The 23,575-nt window shown below is 44.9% G+C and overlaps 1 protein-coding gene across 1 annotated transcript; it reads right to left on the bottom strand.

The window, feature by feature from the left end:
- Positions 1-12,118: 12,118 nt before the first annotated feature.
- Positions 12,119-22,988, bottom strand: S100A10 (S100 calcium binding protein A10). Its single transcript, XM_019919543.3, has 3 exons — positions 22,831-22,988; positions 15,454-15,616; positions 12,119-12,531 (listed from the first exon to the last, which is right to left on the bottom strand). The coding sequence occupies exons 2-3, from the start codon at positions 15,583-15,585 to the stop codon at positions 12,370-12,372; spliced, it is 294 nt and encodes a 97-aa protein (XP_019775102.1). The 5' UTR covers positions 15,586-15,616; positions 22,831-22,988; the 3' UTR covers positions 12,119-12,369.
- Positions 22,989-23,575: the final 587 nt, after the last annotated feature.

Here is a 23,575-nt window from a genome sequence, read left to right as displayed (position 1 = left end):
ACAGTTCTTGAATATTCTGTTTTTCTCAGACCTTTTTTTCTTTGCTTTTCAGTTTTGGAGGTTTCTACTGAGATATACTCAAGCTCAGAGATTCTTTTCTCAGCCATGTCCAGTCTACTAATAAGCCCATTCAAGGCATTCTTCATTTCTGTTGCTGAGTTTTGTTTTTTTTTTTTGCTGTATGCGGGCCTCTCACTGTTGTGGCCTCTCCCGTTGCGGAGCACAGGCTCCGGATGCACAGGCTCAGTGGCCATGGCTCACGGGCCTAGCCGCTCTGTGGCATGTGGGGTCCTCCCGGACCGGGGCATGAACCCATGTCCCCTGCATCAGCAGGTGGACTCTCAACCACTTGCCACCAGGGAAGCCCTGTTGCTGAGTTTTTGATCTCTTTTCTTTTTTGCTGTTTCTTAGAATTTTTATCTTTCTGTTTACATTGCCCATTTGTTCTTGCATGCTGTCTATTATATCCATTAGAGTTCTTAGCATATTAATCATAGTTGTTTTAAGTTACCTGTCAGGTAATTCCAACAACAGTGCCATATTTGAGTCTGGTTCTGATGCTTGCTCTGTCTCTTCAAACTGTATTTTTTGCCTTTTAGTATGTCTTGTAACTTTTTCTTGATACCCAGACATGATGTACTAGGTAAAAGGAACTGCTGTAAATAGGCCTTTAGTAACAGTACTGGTAAGGTGTCAGGGGAGGGGAAGCATTCTGTAGTCCTGATTAATCTCAGTCTTTTGGTAGGCCTGTGCTTCTAGACTGTGGACTTCACACATACTTCTCAGTTCCTCCCTACCTCCCTTTAGGTGGAACAAGGTGGCTACAGTGGGCTGAAGTTTGGTATTTCCTTCTCCCAACTGTGGAAGGCTAGAGCCAGCTGGAGTTGGGTGTTTCCCTTGCCTCAGGTCAGTTAGGCTCTGATAAAACCCTAGCAAGTTCTGGTTTTAATAGTGTCTTCTGAGGACAGACCTTGTTAAGAAAAACAGAATGCTCTGGAGTATTTCATAATGGTTCATTTCTCTTCTCCCCGCTGGAAGCACTTTGGGATTTTTCTTTAATAGTCACTGTGAGAACCTGGTGGAACTTCAGGAGCTAAACTTTTTAGAAGTGTGGGGGCCTCCCAATGACTGGGCCTCCCTGGAGTTTTTGTCTTTCAGACTTGCCCACATTGAGCCTCCAGTAATTTATCAGTTACAGTTCAGATGTCCCTACTCTGACACTGATTCTTATGGATGTGTCTGTTCTAGTGGGTTGTGATTCTTTATATTCTCCTGTTGACCTATCCAATTTGGGGGGCAGTGGTTTTCCCTGTGACCTCACTTCTCCCATGGATCTAAGAAGAGTTTTGATTTCTCAGTTTGTTCAACTTTTTACTTGTTGTTAAGGTGGAGTGCTGACTTCCAAACTTCTTACATGCCAGACTGGAAACTCATGACTGTAATTTTTATGTTGAGTTTGAGCAGCCTGTGGAACATCCAAGTGGGGTTTTTACAATATTGATGGTAACTGAATGGGAGAAGAGGTGTGGTGAATGAAACTACCCGGGGCAGAGTTAATGTGGGAAGAGAAAAGGGCCGAGGCAATATCCTTAAGAAAGATCAACATTTAAGGAAGAAGAGATGCCAACAAGGGAGAATAAGAATAAACCTGAGAGGCAGGAGCAAAATCGAAAGAACGAGACCTTGTGGAACCCAAGGGGAGAATGTTTTAAAAGAAGGAATAGCTAACAAGAGTGAATCCTGCTGAAAGGTCAAATATATTAAAGGCTAAAAATTATCTATTGGAGGGAGTTTTTTGGTAGTTTAGGCGAAAACATTTTCAGTGGAGTGGTATGGACATAATATAGAGCAGAAAGAATTAAGAAGGAGGAGGTGAGGAAATGGAGAGAGCAGGTGAGATTAATTTTTTTTCAAGAAATTTGTGGAATATGGATCTGAGGGAGTAATTTTTTCTTCTAGTAGGAGGATTTAGGCATACATAAACACTGATGGAAATGAGTGGAATGAGCTGGTAGAGGGAGTGATGGGAAGAAGGTATAGAAGAGAGTAGATGACTGGTGGAGTGAAATCTCTTAGAGGTCAGGGAGGAGCTGAAAACTAGAGCACAGGAGGAGGGATTAACCCTAGGGGGAAGAGAGATGTCTTGTCTATCTGAAAAGGAGAAAGGCAGGAAAGAATCAGTGTGTGTTATATATTATGGCATTTAGTCATTACAAAACCCTACAGGGATGGATATTGTTTTCCCCAATTTTCAAGTTACCCGGCAAAGTTAGATAACTTGCTCACAGTCAAAAAGGAGAACCTAGGTCTTCTGACCCCTAGGTTGCTTTGAACCCAAACTGTGATGCTCACTTGTCTGCAGTGTTTTATAAGCTTAAGTTCCCCATAGGAAGTCCCCTGAAAATGACTAACATTTAGTTACTCCCTTGTTTTATGACTTGATAAGCTAGAATGGAAAGAGCTTTTACTGGCACAAATGTGCGGTGTCATTTGGTAGACATCTAGCAGAAGAGGCTGCCCTTAATTAATGTTTGACCAACTCAGTACCAAAGGTCTGCCTTTTCTTCCTGAGCAAGACTTTGCTAGAATAAAGAACCTTGCTTCTGCCTCTGTGTATGGCTGAGAAACACCAATATGCGTATTTTATATAATTATCTCCTTTATTCCTCCTAACAGTCCTGCCACTTGGATATAATTGGGTCTGTCTTACAAATGAGAAAACTGAAGCTCAAAGAGGTCAAGTAACTTGCCCAGGGCTACAGAGGAGGTGGTGAAGTAAGCGTTGAACCCAAGTCTTTGTGACTCCAAAACTCTTGCTCTTTCAACAAAGCATTATTTTGTGTAGCTTGAGGGTAGGGAGGGACTTGCTGGTTGGAAGGTGAATTATGTGGCTTTATAATATTCCCTGGCATATAACCTGTCTACCAGGATTTTGTCTTTCTCCTTCCAACTTCCTAAACTTAAACTGAGAAAAAGTTGCATGACTAATAATAGTCAATATTTATATAGTGCCAAGCATTGTTCTAGGTGTTGTAGACATAGTAACTTAATCCTAGAGCAATGCTTTGAGGTAGGTTCTGTTATTGTCTCCATTTTACATAGGAGAAAACAGAGGGACAAAGAGGCTGAGTAACTTGTTCAAGGTTACATAGCCTGTAAGTAGCAAAGCCAGAATTTGAACCCAGAAGATCTGGCTCCTGAGTGTGGACTCTTAAACAATTATGATATTGCCCTGCAGGCTGGGACTGTTGGTCTCTAATGACGAGGATAACTGGACTTGATTCTCAAATCTGTTTTTCTGACTTCTTCCCTGTCTACTCAATAGTTATTTGACTAAAGGCATAGACTTCGGAGTCAGACCTAGGTATGAATCACAGCTCTACCACTTAAAAAGTTTTGTGACCTTGGACAAATTGCTTAACTTCTCTGCAGCTCAGTTTCTTCATCTGTAATGTGGGGACAATAAGAATACTCAACTCAAAGTGTTGCTGTGAGGATTAAATGAGATAAAGCATATTAAGAGCTCAGCAGATGCCTGGACAATAGAAAATGGGCAATAGGTGGTACCTATTCTTATCGATATGTCATAAAGTTGACAGTAAAGGCAGGATTTGAGCACAGGTCTGCTTGACTCCAGAGCCCTAACGTTAAGTACTGTACCAGGTACCTCCCAAGCATTCTCATCACAGGGCTCGCAAGCCCCTCTCCCAGGCTTCTGGGATGTTGTCAGTGGACCTCTCAATCTTCTGTCCACTCAAGCAGCTCCTCTGACCCCTCCCTCTTCCTGTTCCCACTGTGATGAGTGGTCAGTGCTGAGAAGGCAGAACCAGGCCTAGACTGAGAGTTGGAGGCCAGTGAAGGAGGGATAAGAAGGCAAAACCTGGTCCATGAAGTGTAAGTGGAGGCCACAGGAGCAGCCAAGGTCACACACCTGACCCACAGTGTTGCTGACAGATCCCAGCAGAGAATGTGCAAAGTCTATGGGCTAATGCCAGATCAAATTCAGGATTTGGTTTGGACAAATCCTCGTATATAATGATTCACTGCAGTTGGGCTTCTTTTGGAAGTCTGCCACCCCAGCCCCCAGCCCAAGGGGTCAAGCTTGCATAGATTTTGAAGGTGCAACTAATACTTCTATTTTCCACCCATTTTAATGGGTCATCGAGTCCTGTTACATTTTTAAAATACTTTGTTTTGTGTTCTGGTCCCTGGATCTGTGACCTGAGAATGCCTGGTGGGAGTGGTGCTGCCTAGGAGACTGCAGTCGTGTAGAAGGTTCTAGATTTTTCAGGGTGGTCTGAGAAAACATAGATTAGGGAGAATCTCTGTTAAGGAAGGAAGTCAGTATTGTTAGCATGCAAAGTGTGAGTGTGCCTCAGTCCTAAAGTTGGAGCAGGGCGGTAAATAAGAGCATAAACAAAGAGGTCAGACATGGGGGAGACAGGAGAGTGAAGGACCCAGAGGGTCAGGGTAAATGGTGGGGGTCTAAGGGTAGAAGGGGTGTGAGGATGCTGGAAGCTTGCCACATGGGGCTGTTTGCATTGCATGGGGTGAGCCTGGCTGCCCAACGTGGGCTTCTCAAGTGGATCCTCCAAAGTGCTGGTTGTAGCAGAGGAAAGTGAACACCTGCCTTGTGTGTGTGTGTGTGTGTGTGTGTTGTGGGGAGGTATCCAAAAGGTGCAGCCAAAAGGAACACCCTGTAGGAGGGAATTTTCTTAGAAGTCCTGTGTTTTATGCTGAAGATCTGTTTTAGTATAAAATTGTTTTAAATGACACCATTAAGTAAAGTGGGTGCTCCAGAAAAGTGCTCCCTACTGAGGCTATAACTTGAGTAAACTCTGTCGTTGACTGTCACCCAAAACCCCCTGGCCACAGTGTGAAGAAGCACAGGCTTAGGGAATCCTTAGCAGATCCTAATTATCTGCTGTTTATCGTATATATTCGGTGTGAAGAGTGGCCTTTGAAGAATAAATTCTTCTTCAATTCCAGTACCCATCCTCACTTTCGATATCATTCTGTCTGTTTGCATCCACCTCACCTTACATTCTTGCCTCGAGTACTCTAGTCTGAACCTTAACTTATCTTACTCAGATTATTACAATATGCACATAAAACCTTAAGAGAATAATGTGAAGCTTTGATTATTAAAACAATACATGTTTACTAAAGACAGGAAAGTTCTTTAAAATATTTTTTAAAACAATGAATTATTTTTTAAAGTATAATTTTATTAATTTTTTGTATCTCTACATGGACTCAAATTCTAATGATACAAAAGGACACATAAATATTCTCCTTCCCAATTCTTGTTCCTGCAGCCATCCTGTTCTTTCTGGGAATCATCCAGTTTCATCAGTTTCTTGTATATTCTTTTTGGATATGTTTTTTGCATATTTAAGTAATTATGTGCTTACATTCTCCCCTGTCATTTCTTCACAAATGGTCGTTTAATAGACACATAGACAGACAGATGCATACTCTTCTGTACTTTATTACTCTAATACTGTGTCTTGGAGACCATTCCAAATCAGCACATTGAGATCTCCCTAAGTGTTTTCACAGCAGTCCAGTGAGCAGTAGACTTGATTGGTAGGTCTCTAGTCTCTCCCACATCTGTTACTTGTGTCGCATTAATTGTGCTGAAATACCACTCCCTTGCTCAACACCTTGATGAATCCTACCAGCGGCCCCCACCCCCCATTAGCCGTGAGGAGGTCCGTGTCCATCCTCCATCTGACAGCACTCCCATCCCAGGTCACAGCCCTGCCAGGCTTCTCACTGCTCCTTCTTGCCTTTCCACGTTTTCTATGTGTTCCTTTCTGTTCTTCCCAGCCTTCCCTGCCCAAAGTGGATCTTCCTTTCAGTCCTTTGTGGCCAAGATGCTTCCTCCATGAAAGCCCCAACACTCAGAGCTAACACCACTGATGCTATTTCTTTACCTCACACACTGTCATGTATTGTTGCTGTGATATGTACAGCTCTTGTTCCACCAGACTGTAAACTCTTTGCAGGCCAGTGACCACATTTTCTGTGTTGTTTGCTACTCCTGTAGTGCTTTAAATCACGTCGTTGAAAGGAAATTTTAACATTTGTAAAATTTGTAAGAATGCCAAGAAACCTGGCTCTGTGCGCTGACTCACCCAGGATTGGGTAGGACAGAGCAGAGTCCTCCCTGCTGAGACCAAAGCTGAATCATCTCCCTCCTCCTTCTAGAAGAACAGGCTTGAGGCTAAGTGCTATTAATGCTCATTAGAGCCTTGATGGATATGCCCAGAAGAGCTTGAAAGGGACAGGCTGAACCTGTCAGGAAGAACCCGACAGGAAGAACCTGACAGGAAGAACCCGAAATGCAGGGGCTGCTCATTAACGTGACAAATAGGATTTTTACATTGAGCAGTACAAGTTCTGTGTCTGGAGAGCTAATTGAAATTATTTTTCCACCTTTGGTCAATCTTATTGAAAGGATGATGTATAAATGTTAAAGAAAACTTTAATAATACAACCATTTTTACTTTTACATAACTTCCAGACTTTACCCTAAAAAAATATAGGATAGGGACTTCCCTGGTGGCGCAGTGGTTAAGAATTGCCTGCCAATGCAGGGGATACGGGTTCGCTCCCTGATCCAGGAAGATCCCACACACCACGGAGCAACTAAGCCCGTGCGCCACAGCTACCGAGCCTGCACTCTAGAGCCCTTGAGCCACAACTACGGAGTCCGCACGCCTAGAGCCCGTGCTCTGCAGCAAGAGAAGCCATCGCAATGAGAAGCCTGCGCACCACAACAAAGAGTAGCTCCGGCTCACCGCAACTAGAGAAAGCCCGCGCGCAGCAACGAAGACCCAACGCAGCCAAAAATAAAATAAATTAATAAATTAATTTAAAAATATATATATAGGGTAGCTACAGTTGGAGTGAACATGCCATTTTGCAGGTAAATGGGACTCATGGTGGGAAACAAGGTGAATTCGTGTTCCATGGAGGCAGCTTTCTCACCCAGACCTTATGGCCCCATCATCTTGATTTTCTCCCTCTCTTGGTTTTGGCAGGACTTGGCAGTGGTCAATATTTTTCCTTCCTCCTCTGTTCTCAGAGCTTCTTAGAAAGACAAATAAGAATCCCCACCCTGCTTTATCTTTTGTAGCTGGAATGTGACTGGAATGTGAAAGCTAGAAAAAAAGTGGGTAGAACATTCACAAGAACACATTTTCTGCTGATTACCTCCTTTTAAACAAGAGGCTCATCTCTGTCTCCCAAAGGAGTAGAGATAACTCAGACCTTAGATTTGTAGAGTTTTTAATCCAGTGACCTCACACACCACACTTCTCATATCATTTACTATTTCCCAGTTATCATTCACTTATCACCTCCTACCTTTCCTGTGCCACCTACATGCACTTCCTTACGTGAATACACTCCATTCTAGCCTGCTGGACTGTGAAAGGCCTCCCAGGTGTTCTTTGTCTGGATATTACTTTGTGCTATCATTACCATGTCCAGAGATGCACCAGGGAAGAGCGGTTAAAACCTTAGATGGTCTAGGTTCAAATTCTGCCCCACCACTTATCAGCTTGGTACCCTGGTCAAACCACCTGTAAAGTAATAGCACCTACCTCATAAGCTGGGAGGAGCAATGAGTTAATATTTGTAAAGCACTAGAACAGAACCTGGATTGTAGTAAGAACACTATTATCCAAATTTCTTCTACTCTTTGAAGACCAGATAAGATCCTACCTCTTATACAAAACCTTCTCTGACTAGTCTTGCCCAGCCCACAATGATTTCTTACTTTTTTGAATGTTATAACATGCAAATAGCATCTTGACACAGCTGCAGAATGGAAGGAAAGAAAGAAAGAAGAGAAATAAAGAAAGAAAGGAAAGAAAGAAAAAAGAAAGAAAGAGAAAGAAAGAAAGAAAAAGACAATATCTGAGTTCAGATCTTGACATTGTCACTGTGGGACTTTGAGGGAGTTACTTGAGTCTTAGTTTTGTCATCTGTAACATGGATATCATAATACCATAAGAGGGTTACTGTGAGGGCTAAATAAGATAATGTTTAAGAAGTAACTCATACAGGTCTTGACTCATGGTAGACCCTCAATAAATACACATGCGCTTTTTTTTTTTTTTTTTTTTTTTTTTTTTTTTTTTGCGGTACGCGGGCCTCTCACTGTTGTGGCCTCTCCCGTTGCGGAGCACAGGCTCCGGACGCGCAGGCTCAGCAGCCATGGCTCACGGGCCCAGGCACTCCGCGGCATGTGGGATTTTCCCGGACCGGGGCACGAACCCATGTCCCCTGCATCGGCAGGCGGACTCTCAACCACTGCACCACCAGGGAAGCCCCTCACATGCACTTTAAAAAAAATACTATTTAGAATTTTGTTTCCCAGGTTGCAAAAGTAGAATTATTATAGAAAATTTAGGTAACGTAGCAGTGTGTAGAGAAGAAAATTAAAATAAGCTCATAAACTTCTTTTGGAAGACAACAATTTCCCAGGCCAGTAACTCCTACCTTGGAAACTAAAACACACGTGGGTATATTTCCTTTGGTCTTTGTCTGTGTGTGTATGCAGACACATATTTTAAAAAGGGAAGAATCCCATTATATACCAATTTTGCTGTCTGCTTTACTTTACATAGACAATTCCCCATCTTATTTAATATTCTTCAGTCATGGTTTTCATGAGTCATATAGTATCCCATGTGCATCTACACTTAACTTATTTAACCATAACCGTATCGTTGGACATGGAGGTTTTATTTGGGTTTTAACTATTCTAAAGAATGCTGCGTTAAACATCTTTGCATATGAATCTTTGTCACTATCTTTGATTACTTTGTTACGAGAAATGCTTAGGGATAGAAATATTGGATCCAAGAAAACACATCAGAGGATCCTGGTACCTACTGCCAACTTTTGCCTCCTCCGGAGGTTGTATAAATTACATTCTTACCAACAGTGACCAAGGGTGCCCATCACATCTCACCTTTGCCAATCCTCTGTTGTGTTGTTATTTAACTTTTTATCTGTTTTATCTATTCACTTGCAACCCGATCATAATCTCTCCGAGCAGGCCCTGTTCTGCTTCTTTATATCTGCCACGGAACTTTGCTTGGTGTCATTCATATAGTCCCCCTCGTAAATATTTGCCAAATGACTGAACTTCTATTCACAACTATTCCTCTGTGGTTAAGAGCCAGAGAAGTTACCTGAACAATCACTTTCAAATTGGTCGAATTGAGAGAGAGGTTTATATACTTGCCCTTGGTCTCCCACTGAGATGAGTTGGATAGAAAAGTATTAAATCACAAGTAACTGGCTCATGGTCAGGGTCCAAGAGAGAAAATGAGGTGTTTTTCAAGGTCAGCTCTGCAGCATGTTTGAAACTGGCTTTCTGTACTGTTAGTTGTTCTTCCTTCACAGCTGGGTGTGGGGAGGGGCAGAATCTGCTTTTACAACTCAGCCGTGTAGCAGAATGAGTGGAATTTTCCAGATGGTTCCTCTTGATGACTGTTGGCATAATTGCAGCTTTGCCCCTGGGAGCCATTAGGCTGTGGCTCCGAAAGCCTGAACGGCTGTTTCAGGTCAGGTTGTGGGAGCCCTGTGTTTTCGTTGGCATGGAAAGCCGTGTAGGATTTCAAACCATAAATAGCCTTTTAATTTTCCTTGTACTAGCTCCCTACTAAGTGCTTCAAGCAGTGAGGCTAAGGTGAGAAAAAGTATGTTATTGTCCACTTTCCCTCTCCTCTCCTCCCAGCCCCACCACACACACATCTCAAATACAGTGACTCAGATGATTCCCTGGCCAGAGCATCTGAGGCCATGTTCTGGGGATAATACGTTCCTTTAGAAATTTTTAGACTCTACAAATCCACTGTGAAGATGAATGATACTTCCTCTCTCCTAGCCACAGAGCCCTCTCTCCTGGAATAGTTCTCTTTCTGTTTTCAGGTAAAGAGGCTTAGCGTGTGAAAGCTTGCTATGTATTTCGGGACATCTGAGCCTATAATATCCCTGTGTTACACTTTCACCTCCCCATTTGCAAACTGAACACCAATTTTATAACACCCAGTAAACACAGTTGCCCCAGGATGCAGGTGGTGTAAACTAAAAGGGTAAATTTGGACTGATACAAGTTTGCCTTACTGGGATGGGCCAGTTTGCTTCTCTATTCCCTGTAGCTGTCAGAGGTTATCTTTTAGAGTCTCGTTTCCTTAGAGCAATAATCTCTTTAACCTACAGGTTGGAAGAGTTCTCTTATTTTTTTAAATTAATTTTTATTGGAGTATAGTCACTTTACAATGTTGTGTTAGTTTCTGCTGTACAGCAAAGTAAATCAGCTATATGTATACATATATCCCCTTTTTTGGATTTCCTGCCCATTTAGGTCACCACAGAGCACTGAGTAGAGTTCCCTGTGCTATATAGTAGGTTCTCATTAGTCATCTATTTTATACATAATAGTGTATATATGTCATTCCCAATCTCCCAATTCGTCCCACTCCCCCTTCCCCCCTTGGTATCCATATGTTTGTTCTCTATGTCTGTGTCTCTATTTTTGCTTTGCAAATAAGTTCATCTGTATCATTTTTCTAGATTCCACATATTAGCAATATTATACAATATTTTTCTCTTTCTGACTTACTTCATTCTGTACGACAGTCTCTAGGACCACTGGAAGATTTCTCTTAGAATTAAGAATTGTCACTGTGGCAGATATGGTGGACCAGCATGCCAACTCCTAGTGTGTAGAGGTTGGAAAATGTAAAATTTATTTGCCAGACTCCCTTGCACATCACATCAGGTTTTGATGTGATTGAGTTTCTGGTAATGAGATGCACTTCTTTGATACTTGGATGTGGGAGCCAAGTCATGTGTGGAAAGAGGCAGGGTAATGGGTACCCATATTTGGTAGTGTGGACTGTGCCATGGGTTGTGTGGTTCTGGAGCTGCTAGCTTTAGCAACGGCTTCCCAGTTCAGCAGGCAGCTTCCTGAGCCAGCAGTTCCCTTGGGGGCCCAGTTCTATAGCACGGATTTGGGAATCACTCCTCGAGTCAGTTCTTTAGCTGGCCAACTCCGCTCCTCCATTTCATATCTTGTAGTAAATCCTTCTCTTTGTAAACTTTCTGACTGATATAACTCTATAGCAGCAAAGCTATCCGTTAACTATAGCTAACAAGATAAGTTGTCTTACCTTGTTCATTTGTTGGCTGAGACAAAATAAAATGGTTGGAATTTTATCTTTGGCCTTGATTTTATTACAGATATCCTTTCCCCAAAGATAGTTTTGGACATCCTGTTCCCTTTTGCATGCTTTTCCTTGTGATGGTGGATGACCTTATATTGAACTGTCCCCCAGAGTTATATTGATGTTTCCATCTTCATTGACCTATTTAATTGGGACAATTTCATGTGCCAATTAATACCTCATCTCTCCATAAAAAATATAGAATACTGTATTATTAATAAGCATAGCTATTTAATAATAGCTATGGAATGCATATCTGCTGAAGCTTGTAACAGACACAGAAAGGGCTGGGAGAAACATTCTGCTATTTATCAAGACATAAGTACTGGCATTTCATTTTCAACAAAAAAGCACCACCCCATTATATTATAAATCATGGCTAGCCTATTTCCTGACATCTTAGTACAATCATGGCATCTCATGACAGCTCTAAAAACGTTAATGTTATATTGTTAGAGGCATCACACTAGACTGATTTTGATTAGTTGTCTTATGGAACTATTCTTACCCTAGTTTGCTGAAACTTTGCTATGAAAAATGGACTCAGACATCTCAGGCATACAAAGTGCTGGTTGGAAAGGCACTGATTTAACTGGGCAGGACTATGCTCAGGAATTATAAAGGTGGAATATACCCTGAAGTGCCTTCTTTTAATCCTTGGAGTTGTTGTCCTTCAGCTAGGAACAGCTACAGGGCAGATCAATTTGAGAAGTTAGACTCCAAGCCTGAGTGGAGAGTGCTTTCCCATTTTGCAGGTTCTGTGGAAAGAGCTCTGCCTTGCGCTAGATGCTTAAGGGCATGTGGGCTCTTTGTGAATGAAGCAGGGAACAAACATTTCTGAAGAAGAACAAACATTCTGTCTCAAATTCAGAACTAAAAAAGGAATTTGTTTATTGAGGGCAAGGGGATGCAAGCAATATAAAAATCAAAAGCTTATCTGGCTTTAATTGACTTTTCTTTCTCTGCTTCTCAAGGTGGAGCTGGATTTTATTTGTACATTTTCTAAGGGTCCCAGTCTGCTCAGGAAATCCTTATACAGGGGTAGCTGTGGGGCAGATTCCTTAAGTGACCCTTTATGAGAATTCTTATCAGGGCGGGAGTAATTGCTCAGTGCTGCCTACTTCTTTCCCTTCTGCTTCATGTGTACTACAAAATAGTCATTGCACGCGATGGTGAGCCCAGCGATTAGTGAAAAGAAGCTCTGGAAGCCCACTTTGCCGTCTCGGCACTGGTCCAGGTCCTTCATTATTTTGTCCACAGCCAGAGGGTCTTTTTGATTCTGAAAAAAAAAGACAGAGGCAAGAAATACGAGTCAATGGTTGCAATGATGAGCTTCTTTGATTTGTACTGCTGACAGCTATATATATAATCTCCTAATTATTTGAATTCTTGCTTTAGGTCATAGTGATCTTTGGAGGTCGTCTAAATGTATTTTTCTGCTTTGAGGGAGCATTTCAGTAAATTCATATTTATTTCAAGCTAGGAAAGAGGTTTCCATGGCACTCTTTTATATAACTCCATTCTTTTTTATAACTCAGGGACTAGAAACAGCCTATTTCTAGAAAGAGGAGATTCAGTGCCAGAGAAGGGAGACTCACGACTCTGAACTCTCAGTCCACTTAGAAACCAGCATGCCCTTCTGACATGCTTTACTTACAGTCCAACTGTTACAATTTTCAAAATCACAAAATTCTGTCTGAGAACCACCCCAAATTCCCCCATTTTTTAGTTTAAACTTATATTCTCTTGACAAGCTTTCATTCCTGAGAGCATGGTCAAGTCCTTAAAGAAGGAAACTCCTATGAAAGACCTCATGCGATTATTTAGGGAGTAACTTTCAGATCATTGTTCTATGGATTTTAAAGAGGTGTTAATGATTCCCTGGGGTGTGTTAGGTTTAAAGAGTTCAGGCAGATGGTCCTCATTTCTTGGCACAGCTGAGGCCAGTCTAGGGTGGCTTCATAACATATTAGCCAGGTGACCTAGAGTAAGTCACACAGCTTGGTGGGCCTTCGTGTAACAACTAAGAATTGAGGTTGGACTAGAGTGTTTCTAAGATTGCTTCTGTTCTTAATAAGTTGGTCAATCTATGCCATCCTATACTCTTTGCTGGATGTACTCTTTGTTTTACACTGGATGTACTTCAAAAGCAGTATGTGTGATGGAGTTATAAAACTCCCCATGATTCTCAATGCCTAGCATGAATACATGGAACTAAGATGAGCAGGTAAGATCCCCTTTGTTTTTTCTTTTACTCTGTTTTCAAGGTGATTGGCTTGATCATTCCTTTTCGTAGTGATGATGCTTAGAAGTGGGCAAGTGTGGTTTCTCCTGTAGGGTCCATGCCATCAACCAGAGGGAAATATGGCCCTTTACAGGTGTTAAAGGACTCAGGTAAAATATTTATGAATTTCATTGATTGTATAAATGAGTGAGGGAACTGATACTCAGTGTCTCAAGTGTGCTGGATGTTTATAAACTGCACTCAGAAATCCCTTAAGGTAAAGCAGCATCTCCTACACGCCCTAAGCAATCAACTATAACCTGTCTATGCAGCTACATCTGCTTTTGGTGGGTTTCAGTTAATTCTGGCCTTAACCCCAGCTTCCTGGCCGTGGTCAGGAGTGAAATTTGGATGACGTAAGCGGTCAACTTTAGAAACAAAACGATCTGTGAATGCAGCGAGTGTGGGTGTGCTTGGAATTATGACCCCATGCTTAGAATAAATTATACTGCCATGTTCAGTACTTGGTACTGAACACTTTATGTTTACCAAGCCACAAAGCCTTTAGGGAGGAAGGATCTTCGTCTCATGTGATATCATCCTGGCTTCTAACTTATGCGACAACACAATTAATGAGTGTTCAGAAGTAGACGCCTTTGTTTGTGTGATGGGCAGGTTTACAATGAGCACATTTTGTCCTTGAATTTTATGCTTGCCTGGAAGGGTCACAGAAAGTGAAAGTGGTCTTGGAGATAATCATGTCCAGCCTCTCATTTTCCAGAGGCAGGAACTGAGGTACAGAAAGCTGAAGCAACCTTCCCAGTTAGGGTCCTGGTCTGGGGCTCTATCACAGAACTGTACAAAAGCAGAACAGCTGTATCCTCTAACTCATTCTGGGATAGAATTGTGGTAACTGCAGCTCTGAGATACTAGTGAAGCTATTTATATCTGTTTATCTGACTGGTATTGATAACATGTAAATCATCATGTACTACAAAACCCTATGTTTAATGAGTCAGGAGTCAGGGGCTTGATTAATGCTGTTTACCAGGAGATGACAAGAGGCAGAACCCTGTCTTTTACCATCTCCTCCCTTCACCCTTTAGAGGCTAATGCACACCAAACACAGTACTGATCCCTTCAAATGACTCTGGCTGTGGCAGGGAGAGAAGGGCCTGCATTTCAATCTAATATTTTGTTAGGCAATGTTTCACCTTCAGTGAAACGCAACAGCCGTCTCTTGAGGGCCTATGATGTAAAAGGGCAACTGTGCCTTGTTGCCTAATGTCCTGAGTGATGTATCTGAGCTCATGGCAGATCCTCTTCTGGTCTTCACGGACCCCTCGATCTGTCAAAGGTGAGGCATAAGCTCAAACTGTGCTCCTGTCTCATTGCATTTTCAATGTGAAAAGAAGTTATTTCTGGAGTGCCGCTTGGCACTCATTCAGCAGATACTTGACACCGTTGCTTTAGAGCAGTGTTGGAAAAAAATTTTAAAGCCTTTATCTAAAGGGATTTAATTCAAGAAGGGAGATTCAAGTTGCTCAAAGTGGATGTGACCAGGATGTGGTACCTCCAGTGCCAGGTTTATGGACCCGAGGGCAACAAGGCAACCTGGTTGATTACTCTGGTGAAAGACCTTCTTTCCTGCAACTCTGTCTCAATGGACACAGATGACTCCAGATGGATTCCTTCTAACACCTTGCATTATGGTGATTTGTGTGTAGTCTCATTTCACTTCCAAACTGTAAGCTCCTTGAGGGCAGGGGCTGTGTCTTCTTTACCTTCTGTTTCCTCCCCTAGTATCTTACAAACAGTAGGCATTCAATAATGTTTAATAAGTAAATGAATGAAAACACCTTTCTAGTAGTGACTTCCACAGGGAAGGGCTAGAAAGAGGAAGGGAAAGGAACTAGGGCCCAGAAGCATTGATTTTTACATCTGGTTCTGGTTCTTTCTGAGCCTTTCAACACTTACTTCCAAAAATCCAGGGAACTCCTTTTCCATGAGTACTCTCAGGTCCTCCTTTGTTAAGTAGCCTTTATCCCCAGCAAACTTGTGAAATGTGAACATCATGGTTTCCATGGCGTGTTCCATTTGAGAGGGCATTTTGGTGAGGTCTGTTGGAACCTATTAAAGGCTGTAAAGAAACAACTTACATTAACTTTTTTTTTTTTTTTTTTTTTTTGCGGTACGCGGGCCTCTCACTGTTGTGGCCTCTTCTGCTGCGGAGCACAGGCTCCGGACGCGCAGGCTCAGTGACCATGGCTCACGGGCCCAGCCGCTCCACGGCATGCAGGATCTTCCCGGACCGGGGCACGAACCCGCGTCCCCTGCATTGGCAGGCGGACCCTCAACCACTGCGCCACCAGGGAAGCCCTACATTAACTTTTAAGTGACATGAATTATCAGTCTTTTGAGAATGATTGGAAGAGGGTGATAAGCTCATTCATTCAGTCCTTTTCAGCTGTAAAATTCAATGAATATAAGGACCAGTTCACTCAGGTTTTATGCCTCCTGCTGATGGAAATAGGCAGTTTAGGTATTGGTGCTCTGAATAAGGGATTTATCTAGTTGCCTGCTAATTTTGCATAAATCACCTAATGAAGAATAAAAACACTAATTATTTGGAAAAGCAAGATCAGTGCCCCTCCTTTTAACTGACAAAGCACCTACTGAAAGAACAGACGTTTCTCCGTTTCTCTTAGCGCTGGTAAATGGCACTCTTCACTATGGATATGGCTGAATACCAACAACCCACACAATCAAGCCTGGTTAATATAAAAACTTCAACTCTCCAAGCTTAACTAGGTAACCTTGTTCAGTCATTCTAGGGTTTAGAAATCTGCTTAAAAATGAATTTTGTCTCCTGAGTATGTATTGGCCTCACTGCGTGGCTTGCGGGATCTTAGTTCCCCGACCGGAACTGAACACAGGCCACTGCAATGAAAGTGCTGAGTCCTAACCACTGGACCGCCAGGGAATTCCATGTATTCTTTTTTTTTTTTTTTTTTTTTTTTTGCTGTACGCAGGCCTCTCACTGTTGTGGCCTCTCCCGCTGCGGAGCAGAGGCTCCGGACGCGCAGGCTCAGCGGCCATGGCTCATGGGCCCAGCCGCTCCGCGGCATGTGGGACCTTCCCGGACCGGGGCACGAACCCGTGTCCCCTGCATCGGCAGGCGGACTCTCAACCACTGCGCCACCAGGGAAGCCCACCATGTATTCTTTACTAAAGTTCTGAACTTGTTATTGATTGTAACAAAGACATTTGCATCTTTGGTAGTAACATGCAGTTGCCCTACCCAAATAAAAGCTATCCAAAGCCCATTATCTACTTCCTTGAGAAGGAACAAGTAATAGTATATCCTAATTCCTTTGGGGATCTGATATACTTTTGGCAGCACTAGACAAAAGAGCTACTCTCACAGTCTGGGGTGCAGTGGGAAAGGAAGAGCTTTTCATTGTGAATAGTTTAAAACAAAGTTAAGGGACGTCCCTGGTGGTGCAGTGGTTAAGAATCCGCCTACCAATGCAGGGGACGTGGGTTCGAACCCTGGTCTGGGAAGATCCCACGTGCCATGGAGCAACTAAGCCTGTTTGCCACAACTACTGAGACTGCGTGCCACAAGTACTGAAGCCCACACACCTAGAGCCTGTGCTCCGCAACAAGAGAAGCCACCGCAGCGGGAAGCCCATGCACCGCAACGAAGAGTAGCCCCGCTCACTGCAACTAGAGAAAGCCCACCCGCAGCAACGAAGACCCAACACAGCCAATAAATAAATTAATTAATTAATTTAATTTAAAAAAAAGAAAGAAAGGAAAGGATGTGTCAGATCATTATATTCAGGTATAATAATCTAGGGGCATATGTCTCATCAAGACCCAATGCCTGGTACTTAATAGGAGCCCAATGAATTTTGCTTAACTGGAGAGCATGCTTCAGCCAGAATGGAGTAGCTTTGGCTAACACCACCTAAAATCACTACTGGATAGGAAACAGGTGAATTTGAATTGAGACTGTAATATACCACTCAAAAAAAAAAAAAAAAAAAAAACAAAAATACCCATCAAGAATAAGTTTAGAGCAGAGATTGAAGGAGAGGCTGGCAACTTCCCCTGAAGAGTCGCAATAGGAACCGGAGACATGCTTTCAGTCTGGTTCCTTCCGCTGACACATGCATACTCAACACAGATCCGTAAATGCTGTCTGCTACAGAGAAGGTGGAGTTGGTAAACATGAGGATTGAAAAATTACACTTTAAGAGTCAAAAGTTCTACCCCTTAATCCCCAGAAAAGTACAGAAATCAGCATGCCAAAGAATGCTATACTCTGGAGAATGCTATAAACCAGAATCTGGCATGATTCATCTGGAAAGCAGTTCTCTTGGAGAGAGCAGCCAATTCAAGGTCCACTGTGGGATGAATTCCAGGGGAACCACACCCTTTCCCCTCTCTCCTGACACAGTCAGGATCTGGCTTCAGATGGCAGTGGGCTTAGAGGGAGTCAGCCTTGCCTGGATTGGCTCTGGAAGTCCAGCAACATAAGAGAACTGAACTGAATGAGTCACCTATGGGAGAAGGCTGTGGCATCCCACCCCAGTTCTGAAATATCTCAGGAAAGGAGTCAGCCACCACAGAGGTTTAAAAATACCCGTGCCCAAGCTCAAGTGGCAGAGCACTTCACAACAAATGCCCAAAGATCCCAGATACTGGAACTGGCTGTGGGACACCTAGTTCACATTCTTCACAGGGCAGAGCAGAAGGAAAATGCACTGCAAAGCCAGAGAAGTAAGAAAGGGAATACAGCAGGGTAAGGACCCCTAAAATAGGAAACAGGCTAATTTAGGAACCTCTAAGAAATACAGCTTGTAAGCTGAGGAAGTCCTGGCCACCCCTGAATACCTTCTTCAAGAGAGTGAGGCCAGTCTTCCTCTAGTGAGCACTCAGGTCACTCCAAACCCACCCCGGGATTGTCTATGCTCATTATGAAGTTACAGAGCTTTCCTGCCCCACTGGATCTCCCTCTGCTGTTTACTCAGCACATGGGCTGTGGACACCGCAGTCAGCACAGACTCCCTGTTTGTTCTGCAATAAGAATGTAGATCAGGGGCTACTCAGGAGATCTAAGGTTGTGAAAGTGAAAACAGCTTTGAAAACCAGAGATGACCACCCTCTCATCAGTAACCAGGGCCCCTGAGGGCACTGACCTGGGCTACGAGCAAGTTATTCCGTTTTGAAGGTGAAGCAAGTACACTGGTTTTAAAGTGAGATGAAGGAAAAGCAGAAGATGTGATTAATCCTGTTCTTTCGGCTAGTGGATGAATCATACAGCTCTTCCAGAGTGCAGCGGTTGACCTACTGAGTCAGCCTGCCCGGCCCTCCCATTTTGGGCGCGGCTTGCCCGGCCTGGGCTGACAGAAGCACTGACCATTGGTTACTAAAGCAGCAAGCAGTTCAGGGACTTGAATTCGCCGTTTCCACCGCCCCAGAAGAGTCCCACCCCGGGACTCTATAGCTTCTGGCTCGGAAACACTTCCAATGGATAGCCTTGGGCCTGGGGTTGAGAGGCCGCAGCGTCCTCTCTGTTACCCAGACAGCCTACTCCGGCACCTGAAACACTCCATCCAATCATTTGCCCGTCTCTCTATCTTAGATTTAAGTTCCTCTACGTTAAGAACTGTGAATTATTCAGTTCTATCCACTAACAACTAAATAGTGGTTTAGTGTTTGCTAATGAGTGAATGAATCAATCAAACGATTCCCTTGGCTGGAGCTGAGGTGCAGGTGTGATTACCGGGTCTGGGCTGAAACCCTTGAGGCTGGGAGCTCTGTGGGAGGAGGTGAGGGCTGGGAAGGGCCAGGAAAGGGGCGGCCTATGAATGAACCGCAGAGTACATTCCATAGCAGAGTACATTCCATAGCGGAGGAGAAAACGGTGTGTCCTGCTAAACAGGTCTGGTCACCCAACACGACCTGACTTTTCTTTCTCTTCTCAGTTTTACCGTTTTCTTGAGTTTTGGTTTATCCCATTTTACTGCTCTCTCACTGTGAGCTCCACAGGCTCTAACTAATTCATCATTCACTCACCTTTTATTGAATCATTTTATTCTGATGTCTGTGTATCTCCTACACAGGTCTGAAGAGTGGAAGCTCACGTGTCTTTCTTTGTGTAGTTTTCTCTTCCGAAAAGAATTCTGAGCTTTACAAATTTACAGTGGTGGGAATTCAATTTTCCATTTTTTCTGTTCCTTCACCAAGCACCTACTTTGCATGACCCTGTCACGGTGTTAGGCACACGTGGGTGTGCTCTCCACCACCTCTATCCTGTGATGCTTGCCTCTGGGGAGTTCACCAGCTAAGGTCATACTATTTTAAAATATGTCCTGAATTCTAGTTAACTGTGTTCGTTTCTTTCCACACTAAACTGTGGGCTCCAGTAGCAGGGTCACATAAGCTAGCACCCTGTCCTCAGAGCCTGCTCAATGAATCAGTAAGAAGGAAATTGACAATAATGTAAATTTTGATCCTTCTGGGAGTAGCAGGGAAGTAGGAGGCCTCCTTAGAAAAGTGTCTGCTCCTAAGTAATACCAAATGTTTGCTCTGGACCCATGCCCAGATCCAGGCCATAATTTCAAAAAGGAGACTTCCAAAGAGCAAGAAGTCTGATCTGCTTTGCTCTTTTGTGTCTTGTCTATACCCTACTTTTCTTACAGCCCACCCAGAAAACAATTGGCAGAATGTCGGTAAAAACAAACATCTGTTATCTAAAATGTGTTTTAGGTTTCCTTCCTTTTGCTTTGAGGAATTTAAGAAGAAAAAAATTGGGGGGGGTGGGATGGGGAATTGAACCCAGAAGGCATTCTTGATTTGATCCCTAAAAGAAATTCAGAAGAAGTGAGTGGAAGCAATGAATCTGATCCAGGCTGTCTCTCCCACCTTTCACCAAATGTAAAACTTTCCCACTAAAAAAAGTGAGCAGCAAAAGAAAAGCTCCAGATGCAATTCAATAGGAGAACTCTGAAGCCGTCTCTACCCTAAAAGAGTACATCCAGTTTTCCTTGAAGAGTTGTCAGGCATCACCAGAACGGCAAACAATAGCCACTGTGACAACTGCTATTAAAACCACTGAAGGGCTAGGAAGTGCTGAAAATTGTTAAAAATAAGCAAATTCATTCTTTTTGCTTTTGATGTGAGATTCCTAAATTGTTGAGTCCCGGGAAAATGAGAAGCTTAAGAAAGATCCTAATAAAAAGATCAGTCTAGCTTTCCCAGCACTCTGAGTGCTAATCTGCACATTATAACTCTGAAAGGATTCCATTGTTTCCCTCAACTTTAAAAGACTAGACTGGATCAAGGCCATACCAAGTGGGTAGTGCTCTAAAAAATTCACATTTTTGGAGCTGTCCATGGCAAGCAAGGAGGCACTCAGTCTCAGCTCCACCTAGCGCAAGGCCTGACCTCACTGGAGTGGCTGCTGGAGAGGCTGGACAGGGGCCAGACATGGAAGGAAAAGGGGCCATCTGATGTTGTATGCAGGAAAAGCCAGGGAAGACCATCACCTAGAAGTCAGGGTGCTATGCTCAGTAGACCCTCAGGAAAATTTGAAGAACCAAAATAATCTCCAAATGGTATATCAAGGACCCAGTGAAGAAAGTAGCTTCTGGCTGTCAAGGAAGGAATACATCATTTGGAAGAGATGATTAAATAGAAACTGGAGAGGAATCTGTGGGGGCAGGGCTGATGAAGAAATTCCAGATGAGTTATATGAACTCATTCCTGCCCTAATGCCTGTCATTACCTTTTGCAATTTGCTGAAACACGCTGGAGGCAAAGATCATTGACAGAGTGTTGAGCCTGGCCTCACCTGAGGTGCAGGATATAAAAATCCACTGCTGCAGGTTGAAACTCAGGCTGCAGGGGAAAGAGCATCTGCAGCAACTGCAAACCTCTTAACGGGAAGAGCTACCGCCCAAATAAAGCCGGGGCAGCCTGCCAGCAGGCATACAGGCCGATAACCCAGCAGCAGTTCTGCCACGGCCCTACCAGTCTAACTGCTGTCTTCACCCACAGTTCAGTCAAGAAACCTCTCCTTCAGGTTGCGGGCCAAGTCCTGGTGTGACTCACTTCCTCTTGGAAAATGCCCTCTAAGATGGCACAGTTCCCCTTTTCCTTCAGGGAGTGTTCTGTCTGAACCATCTGCAGAGAGGATCTGGAACCATCCGGGCCACACCCACATGGGCTTACAACTGAGTCACAGGCCTCCACTAGGAGAATCCGGGAGCCCTTTGTGCTAACCACGCCCTGCAGAAAGCTCCCAGCGAAGGGGGTGGGCTTAATGTATTCCAGAGTCCGGCCCAGGGCTCGGCTGCGCCTGGCACGGGGCTTGCTGCTCTGCTTTCCCCACCATCCCGGCCCAACAAGGCAGATTCCGGGTTTCAGTTAGGTGGAGTCCGGCCGCGGCTAGAGAGTGTGGTATCCAGGCCTGGGGGAAGCGCCCCTCCTCTGGCCAGGCTCAAATTGTGACCAGGTACCTACAGCTCATTGCACTGGGACAGATTAGTCTGGGTTAGAAGATCCTTCATTAAGCCTGCTCTTCCTCTATCTCTGTATAGTTCCACTTGTTTAAGACAGCAAGAAGGGATCCCTTTCAGTACAAAAATCACTTCACACAGGTTTCACATGGGCTTCCCTCCCCCTCTTACCCCCACCCCTCAGCAAAACTGCGTTATAAAGAAAACTGATAGACTTTCCTCCCTCGGTCGGCAGTAAGAACCTTCCCGTCTAGCAGACAAACAACAGGAAGCCCAACCTGAAGCATCGGGGAGAGGGGCTGAGGGGTGTCCTTTGGGTAGGGAAACCGCCAGCCCTCCCCGAGCCTGCACGGGCCGTCCATCTAGGAGGTGGCTACGAACATCTGGACAGAGGTCAGCCTGCAGCCGGAGCACACAAAGAAATACGCCGGCCAGGACAGGGGGCCAGAAGCGGGGGTTCGGGTAACTGGGGAGACTAGTCGAAAAGTAGGAAAGTGGGTGTAAAAAAAGATAAACCGAAAGGTAGGAGAGAGCAGACCCCGGGTCAACCAAAACGGAGGTACAGTAGTGAAGGACAAGGGCTCCCTCCCGCCCCCCCCGCGAGGATCTGGGGGGTCGCGCCGGGGCGGGTCGGGGACGCTGCTCGCCAAGCCGGGGTGTGGCCCAGATACCTCCCCATCTGCAGCTGATCCTCGACCAGGCCCCCCGGCGCCCGGGACACCCGGCGAAGCCAGCCGGGCGAGCCAGAGCCGCCGATGCGGGGGTTTCCACGGGCGCGGGGTCTGGGGCTGGGGACCGCCCGGGACCGGCGGGCGGAACTCACCGTGACAGGAGGCGCGGCGGGGACGCTCGGCAGGCGGGGGTGCTCGGCTGGCGGGGGCGCTCGGCTGGCGGGGACGCGCGGCCAGTGAGCAGAGCGCCGCGGGCTGGGCGCCTTAGTAAGTGGGGGCGGGGAGCGGGGGAGGCAGGAGGAGCCTGGGCCGGTGTCAGGGCCTCCGCTCACCCCACCCCTTCTCCTCCCTCCTCTTCCTGCCCCCGCACCCAACACTCACACCCCGGGCGCAGCGCACACACCCTTCTTTCGCTGTGCGGAGGAGCCTCGCTCCAGGGCTCCACACCGCCCCCAGTGAGAACAATACTGTAAACTTCTCTTCCTACTCAAATACTCTGGAATATTTTAGGACATCCCCACCCTCGGCCATGCCCTTCCTCTCGGGTTTGGTTTTAGAGAGCGAATGAGTGTGCAAATCCAAGAATCCAGCCATTCTGCGGGTGGGGCGCGCTGGCCCAGAACCAGATTGTAAGCGCTCGTCCGTAACCTACGGGTCTAGGAATTATTTTCTAGATGATACTGCAGGGAGGGGCTCGTGGAGTCCTAACGACCGCGAGGGCGTCAGACTTGGTTGATTTCAGATAAGGCCCTAGGAGGTCAGTTGGGAGGGTCTCCAAGGCCTGGGCCCCCAGTCCACGGGCAGCTCTCAGAGAAGGCGAGTTCCCTGCCGGCGCCTGCTCGCGGAGTGGAGGGGGGTGGTTGCCGTTTGGTGGCTAGTCAGCTCGAGGGCGTTACA

The sequence above is a fragment of the Tursiops truncatus genome, chromosome 1 (genome assembly GCF_011762595.2).
Source record: "Tursiops truncatus isolate mTurTru1 chromosome 1, mTurTru1.mat.Y, whole genome shotgun sequence".
Classification (NCBI taxonomy): Eukaryota; Metazoa; Chordata; class Mammalia; order Artiodactyla; family Delphinidae; genus Tursiops; species Tursiops truncatus.
This window is presented reverse-complemented; position numbering and strand designations above follow the sequence as displayed.

Bases quoted from the DNA above. Each gene is read 5' to 3' on its own strand.
- S100A10 (XM_019919543.3), bottom strand. From the start codon at position 15,585: ATGCCCTCTCAAATGGAACACGCCATGGAAACCATGATGTTCACATTT. The intron at 12,532-15,453 runs GTAAGTGTTGAA...TTTTTTTTTCAG, and splicing joins AGTTCCCTGGATTTTTGGAA to AATCAAAAAGACCCTCTGGC.